Raw genomic sequence first — 21,337 nt, 5'->3', positions numbered from 1 at the left:
GAATTCATGCAGCATTGAACCTACATTAAGAACAGAACTAGCCTGGGGCCTGTGTTTTTTTTATTTTTCTTTTAATCAATTTTATTTAATACTAAGATGTGTTTTTTGGTATTATGGAGAGCAGGTTTAGGTTATATCCTTAGGCCTTAAATTCACGGTTTCTCGGTTCTTGGGAGCTGTTTAGGTATTTGTTACTGCATACGCCTATGTTAATACCAGCTCTGTATGCACAGTACTGAGGGCGTTTCCTGTATGATATAGGTATGCATGATAAACCATGTGGGGGTGATTCATTGCCATGTAATAATATGGTAGGAGGCTGTCTGGTCCAGTGGTTAAAGAAAAGGGCTTGTAACCAGGAGGTCCCCAGTTCAAATCCCACCTCAGCCTGTAATCTAAAGTACTATCACCTTTTTTAATTGCACTGTGTTGCAGTATAGATTATACACCTTTTTTTTTTTCGTCGCCAATTATTTTTACCCCGGTTTTCACCCCAATTTAGCATGCCCAATTATTATCTGTATCCCCGGCTCACCGCTCGCAACCCCCCCGCCGACTCAGGAAACGGAGGCTGAAACACGCGTCCTCCGAAACGTGCTCCTTCCAAGCCGTCATTTTTCGCACTGCAGATCCACAGCAATGCTACCAGACCTATAGTGCCGGAGGACAACACAGATCTGGCGGCTCCGCTGCAGAGCCACAGGCGCCCTATCGGCCACAGGGGTCGCTGATGCGCGGTGAGCCGTGGATTCCCCTGCCGACCTAAGCCCTCCCTACCCGGGCAGCGCTCAGCCAATTGTGCGCCGCCCCCTAGGAACTCACGGTCACGGTCAGCTGTGACATAGCCTGGATTCGAACCTGCGATCTCCAGGCTATAGGGCACATCCTGCGAGGAGCGCCTTTACTGGATGCGCCACTCGGGAGCCCTGATTATACACCTTAAAGATGTAATATACAACCACCTACTGCCACAAGTAACAACACCAGTAAACTAACCCCGTGTGTGCTCATTTCTATTTGGACAATGTGATGAGTTATCATTCTTACTGTGGCACTGCCAGGCTTTCACTTTCTTTTGGTGTAATTTGTTATAGAATCAATACCCAGTTAACCTCTGTGGTTACTGTGGCGTGCTCTTTCTTCTTCATTGTTCTGATAATCAAAGCAATAAACTTGATGACCGATTCCTTGCAGTGCTGAATGTGTGTTCAGCTCTGATGTGAAAAGGTTGCGTTGACTGCCCACAGTTGAACAAGGCTTGCATTAATAGGCTTGGGTGAAGGAGAGTGTACCACAGCTATTTTAGTCCCAGCACCTCTCTGCATGTGTCTCTATCAACTTTTAACGCACATGGATTTTGTGCACTTAATGGACAGCACGATAGTAATCCACATCATTGGATAAAGAATCATTCCCCTTTTCCCTCTGCCAAAAATGAAACTTGTTTCCGCTGTTTTTCAAGAATCCAAGAATCTCCTTTTTTTTTAAATTGGAATTGGCATTTATTTCTTATTTTCTCCCTAATTATTGTTTATTTCAACCCGACTCACCGCTGCCACCCCCGCGCTGACTTGGGAGGGACGGAGACGGACACACGCGTCCTCCAAAACGTGTGCCGTCAGTCGTCTGGTTCTTTTCGCTCTGCAGGCCTGCCATGCAGTCACTTCAGAACTACAGCGTCGGAGGACCACGCAGCTCTGGGCAACTCCACGCGGAGTGCCTTTACCGGATGCGCCACTCGGGAGCCCCCCAAGAATCTTTAATTTAGCACAGTTTTTCATGGCAAAAATACATTGAAGTAAAACTTCCTGCACTGCTAGAATTTCAAGTATACCAAGTAACTATGCTGACACGTGTGAATGATGCCAAATCTGTTTCTACCAGAGCAGGCTACACAAAGAAGCAGAGAAGCTGAAGGATCCAGTTCTCAGGGCAACATAGTGTGTACAGCAGTGTGCTTATTCTACCTGCTGACAAGTTGGGGGATATTAGGTCAACTCAGGCCCGAGCTATTCATGGGCGCTACTGTGACAAAGAACATTACTGCAGATATCTGGCAGCCTGCGGATGTTAAATATTAAAAACACTGTAGTGATGATCTTACAAACTGCCCCTCCTTTCATAGTGCATCTTTTTACCTTTACTATTCAAAGGCTGGTTATTTGTCAGGAAGTCCGCGCATCCAAGATGATGTAGAATTCACTGCACAATCTTGCAACATGTTGTACAATATAGTTTATTGGCATAATTCAGGTTGCTGGAATTTTATATTTTCTGTGAAGATATCTAGACACTCTAACGTATACAAAAACAGCATTTTGTTGTCTGGGATACCAGTGTCAAAGCCCAAAGCATTAACTGCTAAGTTATTTAAAGATCTTTTATATGACTGATCCCTTTATAAAAACTTGGCAGCTCAGGTTATGTGAAATGTTCTGGACTAAAAATATATCAACCAAAAAGGTTGCTACTCTACAGAGCTTTTTTTTTTTTTTTTTTTTTTCTTCAGGGTGGGTTCACTGGAAGGATATTTTAATTTTTTTTTTTTTTTTTTTGATCATATGAAAAGACTTTCTGTTTTTAATTAACGGGAAACATCTTTATCACCCATTATTAGTTTTATATATACAGAGCGCCATCTTGTCATGTTGCTGGCACCTGGTTGATTTTTTTGTGGCTGATCAAGTCGAGGTATTGAAATTGGTCTTTTTTTTCATGCAGTCCATGCAATTTAAGGAAGACTTGCTTAATAACAAAGAACTATTGATCTCTCTGGGCTATTTAATAGCATTATAGAGGTCAGTCCGGGTGCAGATCAGTTTCCAATCATGAGCCTTCTTCACATACTAATATAAATGGTAACTTACTCTAGCAGGGGTGATAATGAAAAGAGAACCCCTGATCCACAGAGGGGAGCTTCTTGATCCAGCACAGAAACTGTCCAGAATAGTCAACTTTGTTTACAATAAAAAAAATTAAATGTTGCACTAGTAGCAATCCAGAATACCCTTATGAAAAGCCCTACCATTTTTGCAAGTTGGTACTTGTTAACATTTGAACTCAAAAATATATTTTATGACCACAAACATTTTATTGCATTGTAAATATGACAGCTAATTGCTTGGTGGCTTTTGTAGGTGGGTACAATAGGTTTGTACTGCAGGTGGCATTTTTATTTTTTTTTTTTTTTGTTTTGAAAACTCTCAATGTCTTTGGGCTACATTCCAGTATGTTGAGAAGAGATCACCTTTTGCTTTTTTTAAACATACAAAACTTTTTATGACAGCTTTCCATTAACAAGACATGTATTATATTGTATTGTGCTGGTTTATCACTTCCTACAGCGTCTGCACTACAACTAGCTGGCACAAGTTATATTTTAGGTTCTTGGCATCAGTCAGGTTTTATAGTAGATAAATAGCAATGCTTTTTCCATGTTTTTATAACCGTGCTTTTCACTGCATAAACCTTTCTGATAACCAGTAATGAACAGGGGTTATTATACGGGTCACTTAAAGGTGTTGTGTCCTGTTTTGGTTTTTAAAGAGGTTGGTTTTCAGAAAGTTATGCAGTATATGAGACAACAACAAAAACATCATGTTCACCTTTGCTTCCTAACAAATAACCAAGCTTCCACTACAGATGACAGTCATACCTTTGCTGAAGTCTTAGGAGAGAAAGTAGTAATATTAGGACACTGCAGCTTTAATATGTAAAATGCAGTACACTGAATCCTGATTTACAGTAATCCCCCAGTTTTTGGCTCTTAAGAGATTTTATAATGAGAATAACATCTGTTGCCATAAGCCGGACAATTACACTTACACACAAACACTTCAAGTCTGGGACTTGCTTATCATTGTCTTATTTTATAAGAAACCATGCTTTTCACTTTTATGCAAAGCTTTCTGTTGACAGACGATGAGATATCTTATGAATATCAGGGATTCGTTTATGCTGCTACCTAGAACCGTGGCAGTAGTCATTTTGACAGGTACATTTTAAAGAGCTTCGATATGAAAATGGAAGACACACTATCTATCAGATACAACTCAAAAGATGCATTCATGAACATCATACAGGAAACACCGTATTTAAATGAAAAAATAAACATAAGGCTTTATTTTCAGAATTAGCACATATAACGCATGACTTCAAAAAATGAAAAATGAATAAAATAAACATTTGAAAAGAAAATGTTGTGTAAACTGGTTATATACATACAACATTGTAAAAACAAAGTAATTATAAAAAAATCACAAAAAATAAAATAACTCCATTCCCATTGTGTAACGTGAATGCACATTCAGGGAAACATACTTCGAAGTAGCCCCCATATTAGCACAATCCACACAAATGTGACGCTGATCAACTTGTCATGTGCATTTACCACATACTGCTCTTTCACACTGGGCACAAACAACATAAGTTTTATTTTTATTGCATTTATTTACCTGGCATTGTCTTCTGTTGCATGTGTCTCTTGATGGCTGCGCACTGTGTCCAGGTTGAGCTTCGTTTCCCTGCCGCTTTGCAGTTTTCTGATCGAAATGTTTCTGCCAAAGCTCCATGGCTGGCATCAAGATGAAATCTCTCCTACTGATATTTTCCCTGGTGCATTCCTTGTACAAAATGAAGCAATCGATGGCTGCCATGTCCAGTACATTGTAAAATACATCAACTGGACACCAGTGATTGCTTTCACTGAGTACTAAGTTTTGCACAGATGGTGGAAACTCTCTTCTGGCTTTGTTTACTGTTCCAACCTGGCTGTTGTTTTTGTTTGTTCAACTGTTTTGCTAATTACAGTAAAATAAAATAATTGTCATTGGTAACATTCATCTTTTTTCCTAAGTACGGTTACATCAGCCTAAGTACCACATTGTCATCCAGTCTCTGACCAGCTGGGTGAGTTTCATCTTTGCACAGGTAGGGGTAGGGTCCGCTGCCAGCCAAAACTTGATCCCAAATTTGACAGGTTTGTTTGACATCTATTGTGTCCAGCGACACCGTGCTTTTGTCAGAAACAGCTACTTGTCCATGTAATCTTTTATGTTTAGCTTGAAGCAGACAATGCTGTTTTCAATGAAGTCGTTCCATATTTCTGATGCCAAGGCAAATATATATGTAGTTGCTCTCAAATCAAAACGCAAAAATATCAAGATTTCTCTAAACATTCTTGTAATAGTAATATTATAAGACAGCAGACTACATATGCTCACGTAGACACCCATTTAATACATGTGTTTAAGAAAATTCAAGAACAAGCAACTGCGGATCTTTAACACGCAGAGTAATTTAAATCTTAAAAGTGAAAACTGTCAAAATGACTGCCTTGGCAGTTCTAGTGTTAAGTGCTTCTACTTTTTCTAAATCTAATTTTCATGATAATCCATAACATAGACAACTGTGCAATTATGTTGACTTGAGCTTTCAGAATTAGTTAGTTTTCAATAATTTGAAGGAAACCATACATGTAAACCTCACCGATTTATTTTTGCTGTTTTTCTTTCATTGCAGAAGGATCCCGACTACCTTAAACTTTGGTTGGAGATATTCATCAGCTCCTATGAAAAATGTCTGGATGTGGACTTTGAAAAGCCTCCAACGAGGTATAGTGTGATTTTAATACTTCACAAAACAACTTGTCTGCTCTGCTTCAGTGCAGTTCCTTTTACCTTGCATGCTTAGAGCTGTATTTGTTGTGCTTCCTTTGCTGTCAGGAAACAGTCTTTTCGGGTAGGCTTTTTTTTTTTCTGGAAACATTTTGTTTTGACAGGAATCCAAGTTAACATTTGGGATCAGATGTGGGAGCAATCTGTAGCACTGAATGAATCTGTCCCTGTGCCTCAATTTGATATAATGGCTTTCTTGCTGATAACACAGATTAATGACTGGGTTTAGTTTTATAACTGCGCTGTCATGTTATATAATGCTAAGCGGCCCCCAATATGTCTTTTGTCTTTTGAACATGGCAATTATTGAAAGGAATATAAACGATTTACATCAAACCAATTAACCGCCTCTTCTCTGCAACTTAAATGTTTCTAGCTGGAGTTACAGCATCTTGGCGTGCATTGCTTTTAGAAAAAGTCAACTTTGTTTTCAATAAAAAAAATTAAATGTTGCACTAGTAGCAAATGTTATGCTCAAAGCTGTCTCGGTGGAATCTCACTCAACGCACTCATGAAAGAACAAGCTTCTGAAGTTTTACAGGCACTGACTTTTTGATGCAGACACTGACATTCTCAAACACCAATGTCCTGTGCTTTTCTTTTATATTGCTGTACGCTGTAATTTGGCCAGGGAGCAGCACCGAGATGTCACAAGATGCACCACCCAGTTTCATCTCTCCATAAATTCAATTAAAACCACAAAAAAAAAAAAAAACAGGACGTATAGCATGTATACGTTTCCTAGATCAAGTTGTTTGACCAGTGGGGTAGATGGGCTTAAAGCATCTGAATCAAGTGCAAATGTAATGTTATAATCAGCCGAAGTATTAGGCACGGAACCTTCTGCGTGTGGATTAGCTGGCAGATTAAAGTGCCCCCATGACATACTGGTAAAAATGCCAACACAAAAAAGCTTCTCTTGGATTAAGCTGCACAAAATTCTGATTTCGAGCATAGCATTAGTGCGAGTCAGAAGTATTAGACATTCTGTTTCTACACGCACTTACAGCTCATTTCACAGCTATTATCATATGACAGAGACAAAACTCCCAGGCACAGTAGGATTTTAGGATTTCTCATGAATTTATCCTGGCAAATTCAGATTAGATTCCCTGGGTCTGATCGGGTTTGTGGGCATTTAGTATCCAATATAATCATAGTCTGAGAACTACATAATAAACACTCACGGTCACATATGGGATACCAGGTTTCAAAGGAGGAACAAGCTTGTGTCACTACAGATAAGAATATCAATAAACTGGTCACAGAGGAAAAGTGGAACTCCGGATAACTGTAGTAAACAGAAACAAGAACATGTGTTTATTGTTGTGTTGAACTTGATTTATATGACACTGTAGCTTAAATATAATGATTCAAAATGGTGTAAGTTTGCCATAGTAAAAGCATAGCAAAGTATAATAAAGCCTAGTGAAAGCATAGGTAAGCATTGTAAAGAATGTATGGTAAACCACATTAATAAACATGGCAAATGCATATTATAACCGTAGAAAAAAACATTGTAAAACTTCATCAATACCATTTTTATTAGGGACCTTCCATTAAGAGACAGTGCTACTACTGTCTGTTGTATTGAATATATATAATTAAACTTTAACTATAGTGCACCAAAAAGAAAACCAGCTGTGTTTTTAGTATTCAGTCACGTTCATGACTGATCTGCACATATTGATGTTCGAGTCGTTGCCTTAAGCAACCCAATTGCTCATTGTAACGATTGGGTGGTTTTGCTAAAACTTTCCACAGAACTTCGCAGTAACTGTCACCAGTGATAATCCGCTAATATGGCATGCAGTTATCCTTAACTGTAAGCAGAATTTGCTTTATATTTTTAGGCATGCATTTTTCTGATTTGCTCTCATAGTGCACGATACAAAGTACTCAAGGATTGTCATGCATATATTGATACAAATTGTGAGCTTTGCATTAAAACATCATACATAACTTCTAAATGTTCAATCAGAAATCTATAAGAAACTAGCTAAGTCTAGTTGCTAAATGATTCTGCTGATGCCTTCAGTGAAGAAGTTTTACCTTTTGCATTGTACAAAGACTCACTCAAAGAAACCTGATTTTTTTTTCCCCCAATGTCTTTGTTTTGAAGGCTGGATGAAGTCCCTCCAGTGATGTCTCTGCTGCCTGATAACATCCTGCAGGTCCTGAGGCACCAGCTCCTGCAGTGTGTTCAGAAAGTATCCGATGGCTTGGAGGAGGAACAGCAGACCCTATCCCTGCTGCTGGTCAAGTTCTTGATCGTTGTCTGCAGGTAACAGCCTCAGAGGCAATCTGCTGGGTGTGCTGTCACTTCGAGCACTACATTGGTTCTTTATCAGATAACCCAGGGGAGGCTAACAGGAAGATATGTAGATGGTTCAAACCCTAAAGTGCATAGTTTGTGTACTGGCTTACAGTGTGATGCCTTTAGACAACTTTAATCAAGAATAATCACACAGACCCATTCAAGTTGGAATTTCAACAATTCAGAGCATTATTAGTACTCCTTCAATTTATTAGTGCTTAAAATGGATCTAATGGTTGCAGACCACGTCGGATCCCAGCTAATAGGCAATCTGGGAGGTCCAGTACCTTGTACAAACTTAACAGCGTTAATACTTCAAACTATTATGGTTCTAACATATGTTGCCCTTGGGCGAGACATGTGAAACACTTATAAACGGCCACCGCTAAAAATCCTAAAGCATCTAATATGCATCTAAAGCTAAAATATAATTCCTATCCCTATAGCAATGCTTCAATATAATATATAAATATAAATTCAAGATTATGCTTGCCTCCCAAAATCTGGAAGTTTTCTGTAGAATATTAGTATAGACAAGAGCTGTCTTCGAAGGCAGAGGCTTCTGAATACGACCAAACAGCAACCAACTTTTTCAGAGATTGTCAGAGAAAACAGCTTGCGTTACCAAGTTGAATGATACTTGACTGTTAATCTTGCCTTGACTTTTATATAACTTTTCCTCCGCTTTGTGCATCAGAAGAGTTGATTTGAAAATAAGTTAGTTAGAAGTTAGTGTTGTTCTTTCCTTTATGCATCCATCAGTATAAATAATTATTGTGATTCCGAACTCCGTTGTAGATTTCAACAAAGATGTTTTATTCAATTCAGTACAGCAGTTGGGTATTCCATTTTCCCTCAGCACAGGTCATAATGGAATCAACAAGACAATATAATGTTGGGATTTAATATAGCTTCTCTTAGACATCACCCCTTATTCTTTAACCTATCAGAATACCATTGACCACGTGGGTCCACTTTCATTTTATTACCTTAAGTGATTGTAACGTCAAAGCCTGGTTGATGTTCCACTCAGGAAACCCTGATGTTATAAAGATAAGGAAGGAAGGAGAATGTTTTATCCCCCAAAGTGTTATCTCTGACAAAGCACAGGGTTGGTGCACTTTAAAAGCTTTCCCCTTACCATCTGTCTTGCTGCTCCAGTAATTAATATTAAACCCAAATTGTCTTTTACTAACGTAATCTAAAACTAAACAGTAAACTATAGTTTCTTAAAGTGTACGTTTCAGCTGGGCTCCCGAGTGGCGCATCCAGTAAAAAGCACTCGCTAGAGTGCAGGATGCGCTCTATAGCCTGGACGTCACGAGTTCGAGTCCAGGCTATTCCACAGCCGACCGTGGACGGGAGCTTCCAGGGGGCAGCGCTCAATTGGCCGAGCGTCGTCCGGGGGGAGGGAGGGTTAGGTCGGCCAGGGTTTCCTCGGCTCACCGCGCACCAGCGACCCCTGTAGTCTGGCCGGGCGCCTGCGGGCTTGCCTGTAAGCTGCCCAGAGCTGTGTTGTCCTCCGACGCTGTAGCTCTGAGGCGGCTGCACGGTGAGTCTGCAGAGTGTAAAGAAGTGGGCGGCTGACGGCACACGCTTCGGAGGACAGCGTGTGTTCATCTTCGCCCCTCCCGAGTCAGCGCAGAGGTGGTAGCGGTGAGCTGAGCCTAAAAAATAATTGGGCATTTCAAATTGGGGAGAACATAATAAAAACTAATTGGCAACGACTAAATAAAAAAAAAAAAAAAAAAAAAAAAAAAGTGTACGTTTCTCCAACAAGAAGACTTAATTAAATGTAATCATTTGGTCTGTTTTGGCAGCTCTTATCTTTAAGTGAATAATATATATATATTATTTTTATTTTTTTATTTAGTCATCGCCGATGGATTTTTTTGTATCCCATTTTTTTCCCAATTTGGAATCGCCAATTGTATGTATTGATCATGATGTATTGGTCCACCACTGCAACCCCCGCTCTGACTTCACGAAACAGCATCCTCCGAAACATGCCCTGCCAAGCCGTCTTTTTTTCGCACTGCAAGTCCACAGCAAAGCCATCAGACCTGTAGTGCCAGAGGACAGCACAGATCTGAATGGCTCCACATAGTATCTATGTTTAGCTTAAACACTGCTTCCAAGTCAAGTTCACCTCTTTCTTATAAGAAACTTCTCAAGCCAATTAAATTAGATGCTCGTTTTCTGCCTTTACAGTCTTCCTGTAACGACATCTATTTTTATTACAGTAAAACCTTATACAAGTAAAACACTTATGTTAGTTCAAATATTCTATTTAAATTTACCCAAACGTATTTTCTCCCCAGAGTGTTTTATTCTGTTTCTATTAAATTGGAATGTTTATAAAAACTTCTGTGTTTTAGTTTAAAAAGATGTTTCCCAACTAAAGCTTTTCTGATAAGGAATTTCAACTGCGAACACATTTCCAAGTTAATTAAATAAAACCCTAATTTCTGCTTTTCCTCCCAAGGTTATAGGCCTTAGCACCGGCAACTCTCAGATATGGAAAGCAACATTATTTTTGTTTTATATTACAAATCATTGTACCAAAGTTTTGAGATTGTTTGTTTTTTTATTATTATTATTGGTAGGAATCTGTCCAATGTGGAGGAGATTGGGACTTGTTCCTACATCAACCATGTCATCACCATGACCACACTATATATTCAGCAGGTACGTGGTAACAGTTACTAATAGAACATATTGGCTGTTGTCAAGTTTGCACTGAGTTGGAGACCTGCATTGTACTTGCAGATTTGAGCATGCACCTGCAAAAACATTGAACACATCAAATGGACCCCTCTTGTATGTTGGGGGGGGGGGGGGGGGGAGCAGGGGACAAAGATTAACAGACACAGTATAAACAGTACAAATACAGTACAAACTCTCTGCGCACATTTACTATTCACTCCATATAGTGCCTGTGCATGTATGGTAAACATATTCTAAAATAATAGTGTGGAGTAGGGGTTAGGGCTGTGGACTCTTGACCAGAGGGTTGTGGGTTCAATCCCTGGTGGGTGACACTGCTGCTGTACCCTTGAGCAAGGTACTTTACCTAGATTGCTCCAGTAAAAACCCAACTGTATAAATGGGTAATTGTATGTAAAAATAATGTGATATCTTGTAACAATTGTAAGTCGCCCTGGATAAGGGCGTCTGCTAAGAAATAAATAATAATAATAATAATTCTGCACCTCCTATTTTTACATGGAGAAGCACAGCTACAGTATGTGTGTATGTATATATATTTATATGTATATATGTGTGTGTAGACGGCCAGACCTCCATCATCCTGTTATGTTATGTTATGTTATGTTATGTCGTTGAAGGGTTAGCAATGCCCCTATACAAGTTCCAGGTGTAATAGACTGGGCTTGGTAAATCTATAAGGGAGAAGCATATGTGTGTTGATTCTGGTAGTATTGCTTCTGAAATGCACCAGGTCAAAATTCATTGTGGGAAGAAGATAAATAAGTTGGCCCTGTTATTGGTCATCTAAACAATGTTACTGCTTTACAAAAAACCTAATGCTAATGTAGCACTGCCTCCAAAATTACAGCAATAGCGGCTACTAGATTCAAGGCTTACTGTGCTTAAAGGATTATCTTTTGAACTTTGTACCAGTAATAAAAACATTTTGCTGCTTGGCTTGCATGCTTGTTGTACTGTAATTTGCAGCCTAACATGGTCAGAGGCCTTTCACATCACAGTTTTTCTGATTTAATCATTTTAAGTTATACAAATGAGATTTCCAGGCAGTAGTAGCATTTATTGGTTGTTGAAGCTTCCATTTGGAAACTTTGCCCACTTACCCTGTTTATTAAATGTATTTATAATTCATGTTTTGGGAATATGGATCCTCAGATTCCTCACACTGTTTTTTATCTTGTTTTACAGGGGCACGATTAGTACTTTAAATGTTACATAATGTATTGCATAAAAACTTGGATTTGGTGCATCCCTAATCTATCTATATATATATATATACATACATACATACATACATACATACATACATACATACATACATACATACATACATACATACATACATACATACACACACGTTGGATTAATAAAATAAAAACAGGTGCTTAACAAAACACAAAATTAGCTAAACAATTGAATATATCGATACAACTTTGAAAATTAATTATAGAAATGATATTTTAGAAACTGCTGCTACTTTACAATAAACAAGTTTTTTTTTTTTGTTTACTTCTTCCTTATTCCCTTTAGCTAAAGAGCAAGACCAAAGAGAAGGAGCTAGCGGACCAAACTCCAGCAGAAGAATTTGTCAGGCACGCCCTCACCTTCTGCGAGAGCCTGTATGACCCCTATCGAAACTGGAGGCACCGGGCTTCTGGGTATGTCACTTTATTCAGGGGATTTTGCAATCTAGGGGTAGGGCAGTTTAAAAAAACAAATACATAACCTTTATGACAGAGTTTGTGGTGACATTCAGTCAGATTGTTCAGAGGGCCAGTATCCAAGTAGACAAACATTTCACCTGATTGCTGTTATCACTGAAATATCAGAACAGTGAATTTTGGAAGCCAGAGACCGCTAAAGAGAAAATGAGGAAGTCATAAAATGGCATACTTTCCATTTATGAAACATTCCATACATCCACAGCTCAGGTAACAAGCTATGATCCTACCCTTTCAGATCATGGTCCTGACCTGGAAGCATTGTCCACTGAGGTTCCCACATTTCTCACAGAAAGTTATTTTTTTCATGAAAGACTGAAACAGTTGCCAGATCACCCACACTGGTGAATGGGGCAGGGTCAATGCACTGGAGTAAAAAACAACCTCCTGGATATCTAGAAAGTCTGATTTCCAACTTAAAGCTGTTTATTCCTGCTTGATGGAGATCTGCAAGCTGTCACAGTACATTTCTACTGTTTTGATGAGCAGTTGTTACTGTAATTGACATACTGCCCAGCCCTGTGAAATGGGTTGTAATGCTGGGGCAGAAGTGAGTATCTGGGAGGAATAGTATACCTGAGATTGCTGTGCTTAGTGAAGAATTTGCTTCATAGCATTGTTTATCAAGTTTTGCAATAATGCAATCAAACTGGTTGTGGAGGAAAAACCACAAGCATTTTTGAGAAAGAATTCAGGACTAAGGAATGCTGGATTATGTAAGCAATAGTTATTATCAATAGCATTACCTTTAAAGTTCCTTATTGTGACATTTCAGCATCTTGCTTCCTAATACCGTATAATATTTCCTTGTATTGAACAATTTGGAATGATTCGGTCATTTCGAACACATCTTGCCTGACTATGAGGAGCCACTCTGGCTCAGCAGCAATGTGCAGTATCCCAGGGTGTTGGTCCTTTTATTCATGAGGGAGGCTGAATTCCTGTTTTTTGGGCTGCTGGCAGCATCTTGCAAGTTGTGTTGTGTGCTGTGCTGCCAGCCACAGGGCGGGCCGGCTGATCAGAATCTGAGAGTTATTGGCAGGCAGCTGTCCAAGAAAGCCAAGCGTGCTTCGACTCTGACTTCCAGACGGGGGTTTTGAGCTCGGGTCAAGAGATGCACTGCAAGGTGGGAGTTACTTGGATCAGTCTTCATTACTTGTGTAACTGATCAGATAGAAATCTGTGTAGCACTGGTTATATTGATGATTTTTTTAAATGTGTTTGTATTACAAACTTGTACCTGTATTATTGTGTTTTAAACCTGCAACATTAGTACTGCAGTGTATATCCTGGAACACTGTTACCCTTTTATGAAGGTTTCTGCTGTATAAACTATTAACCTCAGAAATCAGTCAGTTCATTGAGATAAGTTGACATCCACAATGACTAACATTACTTCAGTGTTTTTATTCCAGTGTGCTACATACATTTTAAGTTCAGTAAGCTTAAGACTGAATTATAGTAGTTTACTGTAAGTATTGGTTTGCAGTTATTCAGTACAGTAATCAGGCCTTTTCTAAGCAGTGTTGAATTGCAGAGAGCCACATTTAATCACTCTGAGAAGTGAGGGGGATTTGTGGTTTTGGTTGTCTAAACACACTTTCTTCCAGAATCTGCTTATGAAAAGACACATTTGGTAATAAAACATTTTGGAAGCAAATAATTTTACTGTGGTGGGACAGTTCACAAATAATGAACCCTTAGCCTGATGTAAGTTTGAGGATTGCATTATCTTTCAGGTCTTAACGGGGTTACCATCAAAATTATAATACCATTTCTTACCCAAGTTAGATGTTTGTATGAAAATTTTCCACATACTAACTCTCAGTTGCCACGTTTCCAGAGGGGACAGGAATAACGTGGCACACCCCAGTAGTCAAATATCCTACTCTTTCAAGTTGGGGTGAACTAGCTCACTTCACAAATTCGGCTTGAAGGATTTGATGGTATGTGATTGGAACCGGAGTTGACTGATTCTTGTTCTGACTAGGCCACTGTGCCATTACTTCATCTTGAAGGGGTTTGATACTTTGATACATGAATCTTCAGTTCTGTATTTACCATACTTTGACTTGTGTCTTTGCTTAAAATCCCACAAACATCCACTCTAAACAGTTTGGGTGATGTATTAGTTTTGGGTTTGGGTGATGTATCTCTGTGTATTAATATTAGGCTGGTAGAAACAAACCCGTATTCCCAAGAGGAAACCTTGTTGTATTGTTTTGAAGTGGTGTTTTTGTTGGTAAAGTGTACAATATTGACACTTTTTTTTTTTTTTTTGGAGACGCAGTTCTAGTCAGTGTTTCTGAAATGTTCTCATTCGTTCCCACAGTGGGCTGGTGAGTGCAGTAGAGAAAAGCAGACAGAAATACAAAGCCGCCCCTCTGACCGTGGAGTTCATCCCTTTCTTTTACCGTAAGTACCCAGAAATTCACCTGCTCTTCATTCAGATCCCGTTGGCAGATGCCGTCGCTGCATATCGCTCTTGTTAATAACAAATTCAGAAATGTACACTTGGGTTTATAAAGTCACAGTGTACTGTCCCTTTGCATTTTGTAGGGCAGTCACATGAAGGTTTCCGAATTCATGAAGGTGAGGCAGACACCAGGCTCTTTTTCAAATTAAAAAACATGTATTCGCATCTCCTAAAATAAAGTGTACATGTAACATGTGTGCAAAACCCTGTGAACTATCATGTGACATAAATAATGAATGGAGCTATAATATTCTGAAACGCAAAACAGTAACCCTGTCTATTACATGCATGGCTGGGCAGCCTAGGGTTTAATTCCTTGTATAATGCAAACCTCTTGTATACGGTATAGCCTATCAAAAGTACTGTAAGCTGTGCTGAGAATAATAATAATAATAATAATAATAATAATAATAATAATAATAATACCCTATTATGCTGAACACCTTGTATATCACCTGCAACCTGTATAAAACATGCAGAAACTCTTCCATCAAAAAGGTAAAAACTAAAGTCTTGTGTGTAAGTTCCTGTAAATATACAGTATTGAAGACATGAAAGTGGAACCACAGCCATGTTAATATAAGAATATTAGAATGTAGGATTTGGAGCCAATTCTTTTTTTCTACAGTGAGTGACTGGGTTACCCTGATTGGCTAGCGGTGATCTGAGTAGCTGTATCCTCATCAACAAGCTCAAATAAAATCACAACCATGAAGTTGAAGCCGTGAAGAAAAAGGTTCAGAGTCAGGCATGTTCTTACAGAGCTGTTTACTGATTTAAAAGGAGCATCATGGTTTGTGAGAAGAATCAGCCTTTTGTTTTAAAACTCTAAGTGCTGCTGCTGAAAATTAACTTTCTCTTTCCACAAGAGTGCCAGATCTCACATCATTATGAAGTGATAATTTGTGTTTGATTTTATTTTTAAATCATTTTTATAATATGTATTTATATATCAATTTACCTGGGGTTTTTCTCACAGGTCTTCTTAACATCACTGAACTAAGCCAATAACAACTAGACTGTAGAAAGAGGTCCATGTTGGTGCAGGTTTATGAATTTGAGGCTGGCAGTGTTTAGGTCTGGTGTGATTGTAAATCCATTAAAACTGACCTTTACATCTTTAAAAAGATTGCATGCAAGACATAGACAGCTTTTTCTTTGAATTAATGTTTGTTGAGTTTTGCAAACATATTTTTCAGCCCAAAGAGATGCATTAGAAATGTGCAATCTGAATTAATATTAAATATTTTTGAATAAAGTGCAAGACTTGCAATCTACATTAGTCTGAAGGAGCTGAGAAAAAAAAAAAAGAACAATAATACATAGAGACAAGCCACGCATTTACAGTACATTACAGTTGTACTTGGTAACATGATGATTACTGGCTGCAAGCCTACAATCTTTGCGCACGATTCGTTCTTTAAATGAACAGTACTAATTAACCCTACACTGAGGCACACAGTACCAAATCTGAATAACATTAAGTGATATAACATTAATCATACAATGCATGTTTCAGAGTGAGTTCAGTAGGACTGGCTTGACACAGTAATTTGTACTCTTTTTGAGAACGAGTATTTCAGCACCTTTTCATTCCCGTTGGTGACATTTAACCTTATCAGAATGTTGTTGTTAAATGCAGAGGGCAGAAAAATAACTCTCTTGTATTTCTTGCTGAGGAAACATAAGATGAATGGCTATGTATGACGATAAGGGTCTCTATTGATCCCCTGTGGAATACTGCAATGGCTGTAAATAATTCAATTGAGTCACTTTTCCATGAAGATTAAAGTCCTGTCTGCAAATTTAAACTACATTCTCGGGGTAACTGTAGATGGTATGGGCAGAGACTCATGTTTGGAAACGGTTTCTGTTTTAATTCCTAGTCACACCACCTGTTCGGACTTTGACCTTCGCCTGGCTCCTCATAAAGTGATCTACTGATTAATTATTAAAGGCTGCTATAGCTAGTATAATGTTTCAGGCCTCATTAACTTGAATAACCCCTTCATACTTATTCTATCTCTTGGGCAGGATTGTAAACAAGCATAGGCTGATGTATTCACTTAAAGAAGTGATAGCCAGGGCTGTTCATAATATTCTTAAATAGCATTAGCAGCACCAACATGTCTTCGCATTCGGTTGTACTGAAGATATTTTGGTTAGTGTTGTCAAGGCTATGTAAATTTTTGTAGTACATTACAATACATGTTTAAACTGCTTAAGAAAGGGACGTTCAGTGATAATGTTGCTACAGCTATTAAAGGTGAGAAAATGAATGATTAGGCCTGGCTATCCCTCTTTTACTGTCAATATGCTTTTCTTTACAATGACTTTGCCTTGTAGTGTATGTACTGTAGATATTCTAGAATGTATTTCAAAATATACCCTAACTGATAGCATCTGTGTTAAACTGTTTTCAAATAGAATAAAATGTCACTATTCAGTTTGTTACCACAAATTCTGTTTCAGGCATCACGGTTAAAGTGTTCTAAAAGTGGTATGTGGTAAATGCTATATATAGTGCCTATAGAAAGTCTACACCCCCTTGAACTTTTATTCACATTTTGTTGTGTCAGTGCCTCAGAGTTTCATGCATTTAAATGATGATTTTTTCCCACTTATCTACACACCATACTCCACACTGTTAAGGGGGGAAAAAAGTTATATATAAAAAAAACTGAAAGATCGTAATTGGAGAAGTCTCCACCCCCCTGAGTTAATACTTGGTGGAAGCACCTTTGGCAGCAATTACAGCTGTGAGTCTGTTGGGATAGGTCTCTACCAACCTTGCACACCTAGATTTGGCAATATTTAACCATTCTTCTTTACAAAACTGTATATATATGTAGCCTCTGCAGATTACCTATAGGACAAAAAAAATAAAAATGTACAGTATGCAGAACTTCAAAAGTTCTTTATTTGTATTACTGTGTTCAAGAATACAGACCCCATGCAAGTTCAAGATGGGTTGTAGTTCAAACGTAGCCCTTAAAACATTGTGATGTTTTTGTCTTTTCTTTTTTATCTTACAGAATGCTTTCAAGAGAGTGAACATCTGAAGGAGAGCCTAAAATGTTGCCTTCTGCATCTCTTTGGGGCCATTGTGGCTGGAGGACAGGTGTGGATGCCTACCTTTGATTCACTGGCTATCCATATTGCTGGCACCCCTTGGGAAGCCCACAAAAAAAGTGGAATTCTCAAATGCAAAACAGCTACAAATGTGAAAAAAAAACAATACTGCTTTACCTTTAAAGAAAGGGGGCTTTTAAGTTATAGGCTATATTTATTTTTCCAGTGTGTTTGAGATGAGCAGCTACCTGATATGGCATTGGCTCATTGATATAGGTCTAGCTCACTGATGAATACAGATGCATTTGTACGCCTGCCTACTAAATTATGATTGAGCTACAGACAAATCCAAGTTGGAAGCCTGCAGGTCACCTCAGCACACACTGGGGTAATCATGCAACCTTTAGCTGTGATCTGACTCGAGGTTGCCACCCTCGTTTGACCTGTTATAGGGATCTGTGAGCTGTCTTCACCGGATATCAGAGGCAACTGTTGCAGTTTGACAGTTGTGCTAAATTTGCATTTGAGTAACAGAACAACTGAACTAGAACGGAGCCTGCCCGCAGCTTTTAAACAAACACCTGTGTCTGTAACAGCACATTTCAAATTCTTCCTAACAAGCACTCTGCTAAACTAGACATAGTTACTGAAGTCACAAGCTTCTTCAGATGTTTACAACACTTGAAGTAATATATTTTACAGACCGCATTGAAAGTTTCAAAATATACCCTAACTGATAGTATCTGTGTTAAACTGTTAAAATGTCACTACTCAGTTGACCAGAGAGGTGTGATTGATTACTGGCTGTGAAAAATAAAATGAGTTATTACCACGAATTCTGTATCGGGCATCAGGGTTAAAGTGTTCTAAAAGTGGTCTGTGGCAAATGCAGTATATGCGTCCTCCAAACAGGCATTGAGAAGAGATCGGGGGGAGGGAGGGGGGGGAGCAAATGGAAAGCTGGTTTGCTGGGTAAATCGAAAAGCAGATTTTTCTGACTGGCCTTGAGAATCTGTCAGCTGAAATATTGTGATAAGGACCATTTTTAATACGCAGTCAAGAATGCCTTTTTAAGAAACTGATTTAGTATTTCAAGTATGCCAACTTGAAGATCAGATTTATATTCCTGTAGTTTTTAGACATGGTTGAATAGAGGTCAGTAGTAATCCGCTTAAAAACTTAACTATGAAGTTTCAAAGTAAAGCAATGTTCCAGGTGTTTTTTTTTTTTTTTTTAAATATTTTTGTTAAACCCAAACATGGATTTAAAGATTATAACATCACAATAGTGTATAGGGCCAATATAATATGACCACTTATTAACACAACTAACACAACCCTGGGCAGTAGTATTTATTTAGGTTGAGAGGTGCAGTTGTATTTATTGCAGAGCATTAATGTAAGGAGCCTATTATATACATTAGTCAAGCATCATGGGTAATATCACATATTATTTCCATTAGGATGTATTAAATAGGGTTGCCACACCCTGTTTACTATCTGCACCACACACATTTCACACCTGAAAGAAATTGAGAGAACTAATAATAACATGTATGCGTATTCAGCCAGCCAGTCACCCTGTATGTAATATGTTCCAAACATTAATTGCCCTTGTTGTTTTAGTCTTTGGGTCAAATTTGGACAAAAACAAATACATCTCCTATATTTTCCAGCGCAATGCACTTCAGGCGATTTCTCCGGCCACCATGGAGGTCCTGATGAGGCTGCTGGCAGACTGTGATTTGATAGAGGACAAGGACCCGGATGACATCAACTGGAAGGCCGAGCTGACCCTGAAGTGCCTGACCGAAGTGGTGCAAATGCTGCTGTCCAGCAGCTCAGACCAGCGGCAGGTGGAGATCAGCACCATCCTGGAGAATTACTTCAAGCTGCTCAACTCAGACCCCGCTGCACTGCCTGTCAAGACCAAATCCAGACAGTGGGAGAACAGGTTTATCACACTACAGATACAGATGCTGAGTGAGTATTGCTTCTGCACACCCAGAGCCAGACTGGGACTCCACATATAGATAGGGGTGTGTGCGTCAATGTGACAGCACAGCTCTGCGCATGTGATTTTATATATTTAAAGTTTCATGGTTTTCCTGATGCCTTATTATTGCTGTGCATGAAAGTGAGATGTTTGCCACAGCCCAAACATTACAGTTTCATTTCTTTAGTCTGTCCGTCCCCCCCAAAAAATGCATTGTAGCAAGTTATTAAGAACACAATAGTTTTTTCATTAAATTAAAGATTAACTCCCTTTTTTTCTAATAAATGCCCTTTTCATTCCTGTTAAAGGTTTTTGTTTAGATGTGTTCTGTTGAACAATGTGAAAATGTGGGCATGCACTTGTTTTGTAAAATTATTTTCTCTGTCTTTTCATTGCTTAGACACCATCACTGAAATGTTTGATTGCTCTGACAGACCGGTCCTTCAGGCCATTTTCCTAAACAGCAACTGCTTTGAGCACCTCATCCGATTGCTTCAGAACAGCAAGGTATGTATCAGTTGCATGACACTTTGCACAAGGTCACTGTTCTGCTCTTTCTTTATTTTAAAGTGGGAGGCTGGGGGAAGGTGTTTTTGGCTTCTTTACACAAAGCTGTGTGCATATACTTGTTGTAAGCCAAGTCGTTTTTTATTATTTTGTACATGGGCAGCAGGTGTCTCACGACTGGCAATACATTTATTATCGGAGGTGCATGCAAATAATGACTTTATAACCATTGCATAAATAAGAAGTCATCATTGACCGGCATTCTTTTTTGTCGTGTGTTGTGTTGTGTTTTTGGGAAACCACAGCTAAAACATCTGTCTATCTATTTAAAGACATAAGTAGTAGATGTAAAGCCATTGAAAATATCTGAGCAATTTTTTTAATTCTTGTTTTTGTTATTTCGCAAGATTTCACTCTGTGTTATGTTTTGGTCATTTTACTTAATTGTCCTCAGTTAGAAATTGATCAAACTGCCATGCAATAGGAGTCTTCTTTCCACCCATGCTTCAGCTAAATTAAAAAAATTGTGAATGCTTCAAATTCAGAATATTCAAAATTGTTTCATCACTGTATCTAGCTCCTCACTGCTAGGCAGAATAGGGACATACAGACAAACAAACAATACATGTTTTTTCTAATATAAAAATCTATTTCAGCACTGGTAGTTAACTCTCAGTTTGCAGCAATGGCATAAGACAGTTATTTATAGTTCTTAAAGCATATCTGCTTATCTGTTTGATGGATGATTCGCTGTGGCTTTTTCTCCAGTATTTAATTTAGTTGATCGTACAATTGAATGCGTGTGACTGGCTCCACTGCTCTCTTTAGAAACATTGGCCCCAGCATG

The 21,337-nt window shown here is 38.7% G+C and overlaps 1 protein-coding gene across 4 annotated transcripts in view; it reads left to right on the top strand.

The window, feature by feature from the left end:
* Positions 1 to 21,337, top strand: part of LOC117407176 (neurobeachin-like protein 1) — a 75,607-nt gene that overhangs the window by 12,224 nt on the left and 42,046 nt on the right. For all 4 annotated transcript variants that reach the window (XM_059032120.1, XM_059032121.1, XM_059032118.1 and 1 more), the window contains 8 exons: positions 5,521 to 5,612; positions 7,798 to 7,959; positions 10,599 to 10,680; positions 12,250 to 12,377; positions 14,773 to 14,855; positions 17,952 to 18,037; positions 19,664 to 19,970; positions 20,384 to 20,490. In XM_059032120.1, the coding sequence (XP_058888103.1) occupies positions 5,521 to 5,612; positions 7,798 to 7,959; positions 10,599 to 10,680; positions 12,250 to 12,377; positions 14,773 to 14,855; positions 17,952 to 18,037; positions 19,664 to 19,970; positions 20,384 to 20,490 (1,047 nt within the window). The remainder of the gene's footprint in view (positions 1 to 5,520; positions 5,613 to 7,797; positions 7,960 to 10,598; positions 10,681 to 12,249; positions 12,378 to 14,772; positions 14,856 to 17,951; positions 18,038 to 19,663; positions 19,971 to 20,383; positions 20,491 to 21,337) is intronic.

Source organism: Acipenser ruthenus, chromosome 10 (assembly GCF_902713425.1).
Source record: "Acipenser ruthenus chromosome 10, fAciRut3.2 maternal haplotype, whole genome shotgun sequence".
In the NCBI taxonomy this organism is placed as follows: Eukaryota; Metazoa; Chordata; class Actinopteri; order Acipenseriformes; family Acipenseridae; genus Acipenser; species Acipenser ruthenus.
The sequence above is the reverse complement of the archived record's forward strand: the minus strand, read 5'-3'. Positions and strand labels throughout refer to the sequence as shown.